The sequence below is a fragment of the Raphanus sativus genome, chromosome 2 (genome assembly GCF_000801105.2).
Source record: "Raphanus sativus cultivar WK10039 chromosome 2, ASM80110v3, whole genome shotgun sequence".
In the NCBI taxonomy this organism is placed as follows: Eukaryota; Viridiplantae; Streptophyta; class Magnoliopsida; order Brassicales; family Brassicaceae; genus Raphanus; species Raphanus sativus.
The window spans coordinates 39,288,882-39,302,456 of record NC_079512.1 but is presented as its reverse complement, the minus strand read 5'-3'; the positions used below and the strand labels follow the sequence as shown (position 1 = coordinate 39,302,456).

Genomic DNA, 13,575 nt, shown 5'->3' with positions numbered 1-13,575 from the left:
ATGAGCTAATTATATGTGTATAAATAAATGTGGCAAGAAGGGAAAAGGAGCTATATAAGCCCAAAATGTTACCTTATATGAAATTACAAATTACCAACAGCAAGTTTATGTTTTAGTTGTGTTAACATCCTCTCACGAGATGTCATGGTTGTACGTTACTATCAGCACCACATAGGTCCATTAATGGCATGTGATGGGAAAAGGCTAGCTAGATGATCAGAGAGGCAAACAATTATGTGGTATCTAATATATTTATTACGTCTATATATATAGCATGTTATGATCATCATAAAAGAATGACTATAAATAAACTGATTATGTTTTATTTCATCGATACTCTAAATTTTGTAAAAAAAAAAATAAGATAATGATCTATGTACTGGAAAGACTCTTCAAATTGTTCAAAACAAATGCAGAGTTTTGTTTAATTTTGGTTCCAAATGTGTAGATGTTACCTTTTAATGTTAGATTTATAGTACAATACTACAATGTGAGAGAATTTGATGGTTTACTTTTGCATCCTCTAGTAGGTCAATCTCGCGAGCCTAACTTGTCTAAGAATCGAATTCTCATGTGAGATATGAATATGTGGACTAATAACACCATCGAGAAAGAGACAACATAGTTAGCATGCGTCATAATGTCGAAGTTGTTGGATTCGAGTCGTGTGTAAAAGATTGAACACTTTCGAGTAGTGATTCTCGACGAATAATTATTCTGTTCGATGAGTAGAAAGTCTATAATTTTACATTAGAATTTTGGTATTCATAAAAACTGATCATTACTTATCTCACAATGTTCAGTTTGTAGTGGCAATGATTCTAATCTTTAAATGAGTTGTTCGATCTTGTCTCGTCTCGGATGACTTAAGAGTATATCTTCTTCTGTTGTTGTCAAAGTAAAATATTTACTTTTCGTATACTAGAAACTAAAAATGGATACAGGATATGTAATATTACATGTATAAGATATGTGCAATATATTAAATTATCAATTAGTTTTAGTTTAAGTTGAAATTGATTTCATAGTGTCTAAACGTAGAAAGGAGCAAATATTTTCAATAAAAATGAGAATAATAATCTTGACGCTCGTAGAAGACTACTGCAAACAAATCTATTCGTTTTGGATGCTCTCATAGTAATTCACTTTACGTTGAGAATGGTCCATAGAAGGAAATTGACAAAAGAAATTTGCCTAGAATGTTTATTAAATTTCGAAAAATTCTTTGTTTCGATATCACATATTGGGAAATAAACGACGTCGACCTTTTGTGATGTAGATGCGAGCAGAAATTTTTTCCAATTAGAAGGAAAAGTATAAATAAACATAGCTTTTGTGACCATAATCGTCATTTTCAAAATCCTAATATAATTCGTGTTTTATGTCTTTGATCGTTGGGTTAAATCTAGGCCCAGTTTATGGGGGACCACAGTGTCTGGGTCCAGCCCAAAAGTAGAGCAAAGTAAGAAAAACGGAAAAGAAAAGCAAAAGGGTATTTATTCAGTTTTGGAGTTCGGACCATTTGTTTATGGTTTGGTGCATTATCTACCTTCATCTTTTTTTTTTGTAAATTGAGATATCGCATTACATTGATTTTGTTATTAATTTTGCATTTATATACCATTTCAGATGGAATGTTCAAGTTTACGATTGAAGCAATATATAGTAGTAGAAATTATCGAAATAAATAGCAAGGGTTTTGTTTCTGTGCAATATATAGTAGTAGAAATTATCGAAATTAGTAATTTTGCATTTATATACCATTTCAGATGGAATGTATTTTGCATTTATATACCATTTCAGATGGAATGTTCAAGTTTACGATTGATGCAATATATAGTAGTAGAAATTATCAAAATAAATAGCAATTCATAATAAATGTGTTATTCTATAATAACTCTACAGATTACATCTTTATATGATACATTTTTAGTTCTCGTCACATAGATTATAACTAGTGGCGGAGGGAGAAAATATTATTGTTGAGGGTATTAGCAAAGATATGACGGCAAAAACAAAAAAAATGAATGGGAGCATTATATAAATTAAGCTGTAAATTATACTAAATTTTTAATCTTTTTGGGTTCATTGCCCCCATGTTAACGTGTGTGGGCTCCGCTACTGATTATAACTAGTGGTTGAATAAGAATTGATTGAAAAAGGATAAGTTTGAAAAAAAATGAATATATATTACTTTTGTTCCATATCAATTTTGATAAGATATGTTTTTATTCTATAGTTCTTTTAAATTTTAGGAGTGACAAATAAATCATGCATGGCAAATATTTCTCAAAAATAATGAATTTGTTAAGGAATGAATATAAATTGAGTATTCCTCTTAATTATGTATCACCATTTACCAATAGTGTTTTCAGCTGGATGTGATAGATGCATTGTTATAAAACTACATCTACCTAGATATAAGTTTTCCATAACTATTTCGACGAAAACTAATTAGTCCACCCTTAGTAAAGTGTGTGTTGGGGTAAATAAAAAAAGCTCGATATAAAAAGATGAGGAAATAATGATTTGGATGGCTGAGGCGCATGCCTTACACTGTATTATCGCTCTTTACGTTTGAATGGTGCACGTTCGAGTAGTTTTTTTTTTTTTTTGAAAAAGGTTCGAGTAGTTTTTTTCTTAGTTATACATGTGCATTCACTAAACATTTTTCTAATTACTAGGAATTTTTACTGTTAGATCATTGGGATATATTCTAACTTGATACTCAATCGATATTCGTGGCTAATTATTTTGTGTTTTTATCCTGGCTAGGTATAGTCAAATCATATATATACGAAATTATATTGATATATTTCTTTTAATATGAAAAATAAATTGTATCAGTAGAGTGTTATAACAGGGAAGAAAGTTGAATTCCGTAACTATGTACTGTTTGCATGCATAGAGTATGGCTTATGGGACCCTGTCGACTAGAGAAATGGAAGTATGAGTTAAAAAGCTAAGTTTTGCTAAGCTTTCTCACGTGCTAATGCTGCTTTAGTAGAATCTGCCAAAGTAGTATCACTAAACCCCGTTTCATAATGTATACCTAATCCACCGTTTCTTTTCTCGTCAGTGAATATTAATACTACTAATAACATGCATGTTAGTTGATTAAAGTAATCAATTGTATCGATGGTGTAATACTACCACGCCTAGCCTCGGCAAATGCAATCTCTAGACTCTACATATCTTAAAATTTCCCATTGTTGAAATAATAATTGTACACACTTCCAAGTATTTTTCCTTTTTTCCTTGGTTTGACATTACCACTTTAATCGAGTTTTCTTTTTGATCTCAGGACCCAACATGTTACATCTAAATCTGGTTTTTGAGCATGATTTGTTTTATGAGTTTGTTAGCAAATGTTTAGAAAAACTTCAAGTCATTCATTAGCTATCAGAAAGGAGTTGTTTCTTTTTCTGTTACAAAGAAATTTTAGCTTTTTCTGTCCTGAATTTTTTTAAGGGGTACTTAGACATAGGTTTGCATAAGTGAATATCCATAAAACTGTCAATGGGAATGACATATCAATCTTTACTCTTAATCACATTTTATCTTAATTACTTCCTTTCATGTGGATCATCCGATTTGACAGCAGAATAAAGGAGAAATGAAAATCAAATGTTAAAAAGGCATTACAAGTGAGATGTCAGCATCTCTCTGAGTTTTTTTTTTACTTTATTAGTATTTTCTTTTAACATCATAATTAACAAGCACGTTATCTTTGCTTTCTCTAAAAGTTATCAGAATTTAACTCTGCAGAAACACACTTGTGTTTAAGTACAGCCTGCATAATTGATTACAAAACTAATACTTATTATATGGTTTAATAGAGTCCCTAATCAATTGGTTATTTATAAGCTCCACTTAAACTAACCAACAAACGTGAGATTGATTTATATATAAACGTACCTATACGAAGTTTATTTTCCGAGTGACAGCTTTTCTGAACTACTACTATTATTAGAATACTAGTGACCAATATTTTTGACATTTCCATATTATTATTTTCACGAGATATTATCATATCACTCAAAAAGATGGAAACCACCAACGTACTCCAGTATTTTTTTATTTATAATTTGTTTGAAACATGTTCAAATTTCACAAAAACCATTCAAGTTACATTTATATATAAATATATTTCTGACAAAAACCTATAAGTAAATAAATTGATTCAATTGTTTTTTTTTTCTGAAAAGAAAAATTTGAGAGAATAAAATAGTATAATTTCTTCAAATGGAAGAAGTGAAAAGATTGAGAGAAAATGAAAGCAGCAAGCCACTAAATACCAAAATTTAATTAATAAACAGACAGAAAAAATAATAATAATAAGATAAAGTCGCTCTCTTTCTGGTTGTCCTCATATCACAAACACACCAGCTCAAGAGAGCTCATAAGTCCATCACTCAGATCTCACATCTTCACTCACCTCTTTTAAAAACAAAACAAGATTAATTAAATAGTAGAAATGATGATTAAAACGTTGATCTCTCGTCGTTATCTGAAACTTCTTCACCTCCAATAAGAGATTCTGTAGCTCCTTTCTTCATTTCTCTGTTCATCTGACCAAACATACATATATATGAATTAACAAATAAGCTTCAACTAAAAAAACACACTTTGCCAGCCTTTCTCTCTCTCTGCTTCTGGGTCGCTTTATCTTCAAGTTTTCCCGCTCTCTCTCTCTGTTTCATTAACCCAAGAGGAGGTAGTACTATTTCTATTACAGCCAATATTAATTATTGTCAGAAAGGTTCTGTTACAGCCACTTAACACTTAAACTGTATCTTTTTTTTTACTTCTGTTCTGTGTGTGTGTGTGCTCTTTTTTAAATATCTTTGATGGGGTCTCTCTCTCTCTCTCTCTCTCTCTCTCTCTCTTTCTCTCTCCCTATCTTTCTTGGGTTTATATCAGATAGAGTGGAGAGAAAGCAAAAGGTGAAGATAGAGAGAAGGCGATGAACACTAGTAGTGTTCGAGCTGCTCTTTCCTCCATGAACGCTCCTTCAAAGCATGACACCAATCAAGTAAACTTTTTCTTTCTCTCTCTCTCTCTCTACCACTTTCCACTTTTGTGAATTGCTTTCTTGGTGGGTTATGTTTTAGCTTATGAAAAAAAGTTTCTTCCTTTAGACATGAATACAATCTTCTTGATTATAAATTCTCTCTTTGGATTTTTATTTTTTTGTTAAAGATTCTTAGCTTCAGCATTTGGACTATTTTCACAAAACCGGTATCTTTGCTTTCTAGAAAAAAAGGTTATTCTTATTAGTGAAATTAATGGTCACAGTGAAAGTGATTTATACTCAATTGTTATCTACAAGTGTCTGCATCTGTGTGTGTGTTGTTTTCCACTATCAAAGGCTGAGAGAACACAATCTAGTGTGGTCTTTACAACAAACTCAAGTTTTGCTTCTCTTCCTTTGAGTGTCTTCTTTCTTTCTTCTTCTTCTGTATGAGTAATAATGTTTCGTGGTATTCTGAAATCTGCAAAGGAGGATAAGAAGAAGAAGATGATGATGGAGTCTCAAGGAAATGGAGTTAGTTCAGGGAAACCTCTGGTTGTTAATCGGCGCAGAGCTAACAGAGAAAAGAAAATGGACTTGCTTCAAGATGTATGATGATGATTGATTATATTACTTTCTTTTTAATGATTATTGAATTTTAAAAGTCTTAAATGTGAATTTAGGTTGATAAGCTAAAGAGGAAGCTGAGACATGAGGAGAATGTGCATAGAGCATTGGAGAGAGCTTTCACTAGACCTTTAGGAGCTTTACCTCGTCTCCCCTCTTATCTCCCTCGACATGTAAGATCCCCAAAACATTCAATAATTATCCAACTTGTTGTTCTTCTTTGTGTTTGATTCTTTTGGTTTCTTTGTCTGATAAAAGACATTGGAGCTTCTTGCTGAAGTAGCTGTTCTTGAAGAGGAAGTGGTTCGGTTAGAGGAACAAGTTGTAAGCTACAGACAAGGTCTATACCAAGAAGCTGTTTACATTTCTTCCAAGAGGAACAACCCAGAGAGTCCTAGTAGTAGTAGTAACAACGGTTTGAAGGAGAATTCTCCCGTCAGAAGCACTAAACACCATCGGTCCAAATCCATGTCACAACACGAGTTCAATTCTATGATCACTCCTCCTAAAAAGCATCATCAACAGTCTCTTAGTTTTAGCAGAAGCATCTCAACTAGTAGGAAACTCTTCTCCACTGATCAGAGAGTGGCTATAAATGGCAAACAAGCGTCACCTAAAACGAGTTCGAGCAGTGTTACAAAGCCAGTAGATGTAAGAGGGAAGGAGAATCAGATTAAAGAATCACCTGAGAAGAGGCTTGTTGGTAGATTCTTGACATCTGTGAAGAAGAAGAAACCTTTGGTTAAGCCAACAGAGGTTGCTGCTGTTGTTCAGCTAGATGATAGATTAGAAGATCAAGACAAAGCACAGGAGAGTGTCTCTGGATCCTCTTCTGAAGACAAATTGGCAAACAGAGTTTCAGAGGATTTACTGAAGTGCCTTGTGAGCATTATCTTGAGGATTAGCTCGTCCAAAGACACCGTGTTGGATGCGTATAGCAACTGTTCAGAATGGAGAGCAAGAGAGCTTGGTGCTTACAAGAATCTTGTCTCGGTTGATGCATCTTCAATTGATCTTGGAAGAAGAACCAATGCTTCCTTTCTGATCCATCGTCTCAAGTAAGTTTCTCATTTTAAACAAATGATTGAATACTCTAAAACTCATGTTCTGTGTGTTACTGTTCTTATCTCCAGGTTCTTGCTTAACAAGCTTTCGGTTGTGAATCTAGACGGTCTTAGCCACCAGCAGAAGCTTGCATTCTGGATAAATACTTATAACTCATGTGTGATGAATGTAAGCAAGACTTCTTAGTGTGATAGATTGATAGAGACAGAGAGATATGTCTTGTAAGTATGTTTAAAAGCTGATTCTTGTTAACCTTCATAGGCATTCTTGGAGCATGGGATCCCTGGGACACCTGAGATGGTTGTAGCCCTGATGCAAAAGGTATAAACTCAAAACCAAAATTTGAAACAATGGTTGCTTCATTGTGTTCATCTTTTTGTTGTTATTTCAGGCAACAATCATTGTAGGAGGACACTCCCTAAATGCTATCACAATAGAACACTTCATCTTGAGACTTCCATACCACTTGAAGTTTGTAAGTTCCTTTTGTATCTTTGAATTGTGTATATGCTGCATCAAAGTTTGATTCATTTATCATTTGCTTCTGTTTCTTTCTATTGGAAAAGACTTGTCCCAAAACTGCAACACATGAAGAGATGAGAGCTCATAGCACATTTGGATTGGAATGGTCAGAGCCTTTGGTCACTTTCGCTCTCGCCTGTGGAAGCTGGTCCTCTCCTGCTGTAAGTTTTGTGCTTAGAGATAGTTTTCATACATGAGCTTTGCATCAAACTCCTTTTGTTTGTCATTTCAGGTAAGGGTTTACACAGCAGGTAATGTAGAGGAAGAGATAGAAGCAGCAAAGAGAGATTATCTTCAAGCATCTGTTGGGATATCAGAGAAGAACAAACTAATGCTTCCAAAGGTATTAGATTGGTATCTGCTAGACTTTGCAAAGGATTTGGAGTCTTTGCTTGATTGGGTTTGCCTTCAGTTACCTGATAAACTTAGAGAAGAAGCTCTGAAGTGTATGGAGAGAAAGAACAAAGAATCACTCATGGAGTTGGTTCAAGTAGTACCTTATGACTTCAGTTTCAGGTTGCTGCTATTGCATCAATGAAAAAAAAAGGTTTGTGATGAAAAATAATGTCGGAACATTTGTATAGATTTGGGAGTGTAAAGTAGAGAGAGCATAAGTTACAATTTGTTATTGGTTTAACTGAGAATATATATACATATAAGTTTGTCTTCTTTACTATAGAGTGATAGTGATTTGTTCAGTGGATTTTTTTATCTATAATGCTAAAATATAATGTGTACACCAATCTTTTGTTGTTTTAGAGTAGAGTTTCTTGTCTTATGTGTATTGGTCTTCAGGAAATAAAAAGAGAGCAGAGTTTTGTCTTATTTGCATTTTCTTGTCACAAAAAACGCTAGAAGGAGGGGTCGAACCTCCGACCTTGTGGTTAACAGCCACACGCTCTAACCAACTGAGCTATTCCAGCATCTGTTATGATTGTTGGTTAACCAGAAAAATTCGTATGAGTTAATAATGGGCTTAAAGAAAAAGACCGTAACGAAGGCCCAAAAGAAACCCATCATAAAGAGAAGAAGAGAAGAGAGGAAGTAGAATCGAAAGCATCAGTGGGGAATTTTGCTGGAGCCGTTAAACCCTAGAAAGCAAAGCAGCACCGGTGAAGAAGAAGAAGATATGAAAGAACAAAATTCCGATTCCGACTCCGATGGTCCACCTGAGGAATTCACCCAGGAGCAGGTTCTAATTTCCATTCTTACATATGGATTAAGCTCAAACAATGCTTAGCTTCTTAATAAGATTTGTCTTCTTTTTGGCTTTGTTTCAGGCCAAGGTGGAAGATGCAGCGTTGAGGAAAATACAGAGAGACAACAAAGCTAGGTTTGTAATTCCTTCTCTCTCTCTCTCTAGCTCTCATTATGGATGAGTAGTCTTTAGGGTTTGCACTTTCTTTTGAAAACTTCGTAAGTTGCTTCGCAGTTATGGAGGAAGATAAAAGGTTCTCCCTTTGATAGTTAATTATCACTTTGATCTTAGTTAAAACTATGTGTAATCCTTCCTTGGACATGGTCAGATATGCTTTCACTCTAACATTTAGTATTGTGCATATGGCTCTCTTCTTTTCATCATAAGCTATGTTTTGTTTCTTTCTCTCTTTGGTTGTGATCTCTAAGCTTCACTTAAGAGTGTTCAGTGGATTTTTCTAAATGAGGTTGCTTTCGCTTCTGCAGAGTTGCCCGCGAAAAGAAAGAGAGTCGCAGGCATTTGGCTGCGAAAATAACGCCAAGGAAATCACGAAAAAATGAATCTTTCGAAGAAGAAGAACCTGAGGAAGAAGAAGACCGTGAAGCTCTTGCAAACAAGGGGCTCCTTTCCAAAGACGTCATTGACTTCCTTGCAGAACGGGAGAAGTATTTTTTAATTCTTTGATCTCTCTTTTTAGTTATCCAAATAGAACACTTTCCACTAGAAACCAAAATTAACAATGTCTTCTCGTGTACAGGCCGAAAAACAGTTCTGAGTTTGAAGAAGAAGAAGAGGAGACCAACAAAGAACACCCGAGAAAGAAAAAGCATAAGAGCTCTGGGTAATCACCATCTTCTTGGTTCTTACACTCTTTGAAAGTTCGGTCTCATTGACTCACTCTCTCTTGTTTCTCGTGTGTGTAGTATTGAAACGGTTATTTACAAGGAGATTCCACCACCAGAATGCTTGAAAACCGGGTTAGATTTCTTGAAGAAGCGGAAAGCACAAGTCCCGAGATCTTCTTCAATCCTCAAGAACTCAACCCAAGCTCTCCGACTTATCACCGGTGCTGCTTCATCCAAGAAACAGCGACAGAAAAAATGAGAACTCTTAAATGATTCAAAATCCTTGTAGGCTTCTTCAATGCCATTGCATTTTTTGTTTTTGTTTAACATTAAAACCAGCTTCATTTGATACTTCACTTCTACTGCATGATGTGTTGGAGGTTTACTAAAATATATCAAGGCATCAAAATCATGTTTATATCAAGTTATTAATCCTAATATAATCTAAGTTTCCAAGCAAGCCATCTTGGTACAGAGACCACATAGAATCTTAATGTACATACTGTTCTGAATCAGTTCTGTGAACTTAGAAGAAGAAATGTTTACTATTCTGAATCCTTCTATAACTCTGTTTCTCACCCAAACGTAAAAGAAAAAGAACACAAACAAATGCAGAATCTTTAGATCATCAATAAAGTTCTGTTTTCAGATTACAAGCCATACCAAATCTCTTCATTCACAGTTCTTCTTTACCTTCTTTCCATCTCCAGGAAAGCCACCGTATAATGGTTCAGACGTGTGAACCATATCAATTCTCTTGATCGGTTATGTCAGCCTCTCTGAGTCACCTTCTCTAAAAAGTTGTAGCTTTGTGCATTTCTACAACAAAACTCACGTCTCTGAGTCCTCCTCTGCTTCCTCTTCTTCAACAGTAGGAAGCGAACCTTCTCTGCTGAAACCAGGGTTTAGGAACTTGGCTACAAAACCCCAAAGCTTGTAAACATCTTCAAAGTTTGTCAAGAAGCTAAGAGAAGCTGTCACAACCTCAAATCTCATAAACCCGTTTCTCCCAACTTCACTCGGCAAGTTCAAACCACCATCTTCTCTACTACTACTACTACTACTCCGAGGAGCTCCTCTATGGTTTCTTGGTTTATTATTATCATCCACTACACGTATGTGACTCAATATACCAATCCCTAAAGATATACCTTCTCTTTCACCCAGTCTCTGAACAATCTCTGGACTAACAAAACCTTTGCCTCTATCTCTAACATTGAATGCAACCGCTGCTCCTCTTTCGTATTTGATCTTTGGTCCATATATCTGCACAAGACTCATCTTCCTTCCTCCTGATTCAGCCACTTGTAGTTGCAGCAAAGATACCACAAGCCAGTTAATCAGAAACCTAAGCCTCGTCGTGGTTCTATTAAGACCTAACATATTCACATGATCGATATGTCTGCAAACAATCTCTGTTTCGCTCTCTCTCCTATCCCATTCATCATCCGCACCTTCATCATCATCACTAGCGTTGTGATTGTACTCTTCATCATAAACACTAGCTAGAGAAGGTTCACCAGGCTCTACTATACTATGACTAACACGGTCCACGTTAAAAGAAACTCGTCTTCCTTTGCTCGTATGTTCATCCTCCACACCTAATACCCTGCTTCTCCCACCATCTCTCCCTCCTAACAACCTGAACTCTCCTTCTGTTTCTCGTCTGATCGCACTCTCTTTGATCTCTGATGAGCAGTTCTCTTCCTGTATCTCTTGATTATTATGACCAGAACTCCTCCTGTTGTTCCGTGTAGGAGTCGTGTGCTCTGTAACCGACATAACAGCAGCGTCGAACGAGAGGACGTCTCTACCATCATCATATATAGGATTACTGTAACTCTTTGGACCTTGTTTAGTACCTGAGTGACGTTGTTTCTGTTTGGAGAACCAAACCGGTGGCAATGGAGAAGCAATCTTGTTGTTATGCTGCTGCTGATTGTTAGAACCACCGAGAGGGCTTTGACCAAGATCGATCCAAAACGAATTCTCAGAGGACTCATCTTCACTGAAAACAGGGCTTTTCATCAGCTCCCCAACCGAAACACTCTCTGTCTCTTCTTCGAATATCGTCATGCTCGTAGTTCCATCTCTATCGGAAGAGATGTTATCTTCCAAGATATCTGTTTCAAACACATCCCTCACTTGCGCTGAAGTGTATGCTCCGGAGAAAGCCGGACGCCGATGAGCTGCTGCTGCTGCTGATGCTTCTTTGGTCTTGTCATCATCTTCGAAACCAACCAATCCATCGAGACCGTCTACCGAATCACTCAGATACAAGGGATACTGAGGAGTGATCTTCACTATTCCTGATCCTGTTTTGCCAGACTGACTCTGAAGACTCCCCATCACCGACTTCTTAATCAACAGACAACCAAACCCTGTAGGATCATGTCCAAACACACGGTAGAACGAAGTAACGATAAACTCAGGCCTGAACAAGGACAAACCGAGCGAATCCATATCTTTGGGACCTAAAGAGCCGGCGTCAAGCAACACATGCCAATGATTCTGCTGAGCTAAAGCCATCCACTGGTAAGAATACTTACCACCAGTAACTCTAGACTGCGCAGGGAACACAAACAACCCAACCGCAGAGTCTTTCTTCTTCCTCTTCTTATAAGAAAGCCTCTTCTTCAGATCAGTCGAGCAGAGCTTCAAGCTCGGCCACTTGAACCAAGCGTTGTAAGCCTTTGCGCCTTTCTCCTTAGCAGTCTGCGCCATCCAGTTCACAGACTGGCTCTCGTGGTCGAACATCGTTAAAAGCCGCTTGTTCGTCTGGAAAGGGTATGACTCAGCTAACAGCTTGAAAGCCGAGCCTCTGCTCACGGTGAAGACAAGACCGTACTCGTTCTCAGGTATGTTCAAATAGTCCATGATCCTGGTCTTGATATCGTGTTCAACAGTTCCACTCTCAGCTCCACCGTAAAGCGCGTGGTTGCTTAAATTAGCAGTGATCTCGGACAAGCTAAACGTGCAAGTGTCCCAATAGTGGAGAGTTTGGACATAAGAGAAGAGACCAAACCCACAGTAGTCAAGACATACCTTGGAGCCTGACAAGTGATTATACTCGTCGGATCTCAGCTGGTCGATCTTCTCCGAAGCTTGGTACTTGGGGTACATGGTGAGGAACTTGGTGAGAGCTTCGAGGAGGTCGGGGAGAGAGTCCTCTGATTCGAACACGTGCTCGGCTGCTAGAGCGGTGGCGCGTAGGAAGTCACGCTGCGCGTGGAGCCTAGCTAAGGATCTGGAGCGTCCCACGGCTGCTGCGTCTGCGTCGTCGCCTTGGTCGATGGTTTGGGATTTGGAGAGTGACCCGTTCTCGGAGGCTTCCTCTAGAGCTTCCCTGAGCTTGTCTTCGTAGAGTTTCCGTAGCAAGGCGGATTCTTTCCTTGCTGCATTGAGGGAAGTGTCGGAGGACCCACCACCATCTCTGTTGCTGCTTCTTCTTCTGCTGCTTTTGCTTTTGTCTAAGATGAGAGTGGCGCAGTGGTGAATTTGCTTCCACAGAGAGAAATGCATTTAGAGGAATGAGATGATTCGGCGAAAGGGTCGGAGAAAGGGAGGATCTTTTTTTAAGAAAACCCTAGGAAGTGACGGATTTGTAAGATCTTGAAGAGAGACTCTAAAAATGGAAACTTTTTAGAAATTAAGGAAAGAAAAAGGATTAGGGTTTGTTTAGACAAAAGGAGTGAAGTAAACGAATTTGAACAGAAGAAGAAAGTAAAAGGGAAGAACTTGAAGGAATCCAAGAAAGCTCAAACCTTAGGACCAGTCTCTCTCTTTCTCTTAGACACTGTTGAAGAAAAGGCATTGACTTTCTCTTAATAAACAGAAGCATAGTAGTGGTGGTTGGTTCATGAGCTCAAACAAATCATGTCTGGTGGAATCAAGCCAATTTTTTCAATTCCTCTAATCATTTTCTTATTAAATGAAAAAGGATACATAAGGCCAAGGTTTCAAGTCAGATAACACCAAATAAAGACTTAGGATATAAGTCAAATAAACACATAAAGAACTGAGAACTGTGTGTTTTAGTGGGAATATTAGTATTAGCATATTCTATTTGACATTTATTTATATAAAAGTTTTTACTAAAATTTCTCATATCAAATCTGAAAATAAGACAAAAAAGAAAGACTCAGGAAAACACAATTGTTGTCTTCTTTACCGTCAACCGGAAGAAATGGATGAAACTAGTCAACTCTATTGCGGAATTATTAAGGATCTAAATACCATTTCTCCTTCTTATATGATTAACAAAACTAGCTAAATCTAATAATTCAAACCTTTTACTTTTACTA

The 13,575-nt window shown here is 36.8% G+C and overlaps 3 protein-coding genes and 1 non-coding gene across 6 annotated transcripts; 2 read left to right on the top strand and 2 right to left on the bottom strand.

Annotated features, from left to right (window-relative positions):
• The first annotated feature begins 4,387 nt into the window (after positions 1 to 4,387).
• Positions 4,388 to 7,896, top strand: LOC130508349 (uncharacterized). Of its 3 annotated transcripts, none has more exons than XM_057003808.1 (10): positions 4,388 to 4,717; positions 4,928 to 5,035; positions 5,504 to 5,623; positions 5,698 to 5,814; positions 5,900 to 6,699; positions 6,775 to 6,874; positions 6,968 to 7,027; positions 7,098 to 7,181; positions 7,273 to 7,389; positions 7,461 to 7,896. In XM_057003808.1, exons 2-10 carry the CDS (start codon positions 4,967 to 4,969, stop codon positions 7,764 to 7,766), a joined length of 1,773 nt encoding a protein of 590 aa, XP_056859788.1. In that variant the 5' UTR covers positions 4,388 to 4,717; positions 4,928 to 4,966; the 3' UTR covers positions 7,767 to 7,896. The 3 variants fall into 3 exon arrangements, with proteins under 3 accessions (XP_056859788.1, XP_056859787.1, XP_056859786.1); XM_057003807.1 differs by having other exon boundaries at positions 4,924 to 5,035; XM_057003806.1 differs by having other exon boundaries at positions 4,388 to 5,035.
• Positions 7,897 to 8,077: 181 nt separating this feature from the next.
• On the bottom strand, positions 8,078 to 8,151 carry TRNAN-GUU (transfer RNA asparagine (anticodon GUU)). Its single transcript has one exon. It is a non-coding gene; the product is annotated as a tRNA-Asn (tRNA).
• A 111-nt stretch (positions 8,152 to 8,262) lies between these two features.
• Positions 8,263 to 9,695, top strand: LOC108842429 (uncharacterized). The gene is made up of 5 exons (XM_018615338.2): positions 8,263 to 8,420; positions 8,509 to 8,561; positions 8,912 to 9,091; positions 9,184 to 9,267; positions 9,350 to 9,695. Exons 1-5 carry the CDS (start codon positions 8,358 to 8,360, stop codon positions 9,528 to 9,530), a joined length of 561 nt encoding a protein of 186 aa, XP_018470840.1. The 5' UTR covers positions 8,263 to 8,357; the 3' UTR covers positions 9,531 to 9,695.
• Positions 9,696 to 9,869: 174 nt separating this feature from the next.
• LOC108842427 (uncharacterized) lies at positions 9,870 to 13,159 on the bottom strand. Its single transcript, XM_018615334.2, has one exon. It carries the CDS (start codon positions 12,791 to 12,793, stop codon positions 10,103 to 10,105), a length of 2,691 nt encoding a protein of 896 aa, XP_018470836.2. The 5' UTR covers positions 12,794 to 13,159; the 3' UTR covers positions 9,870 to 10,102.
• Positions 13,160 to 13,575: the final 416 nt, after the last annotated feature.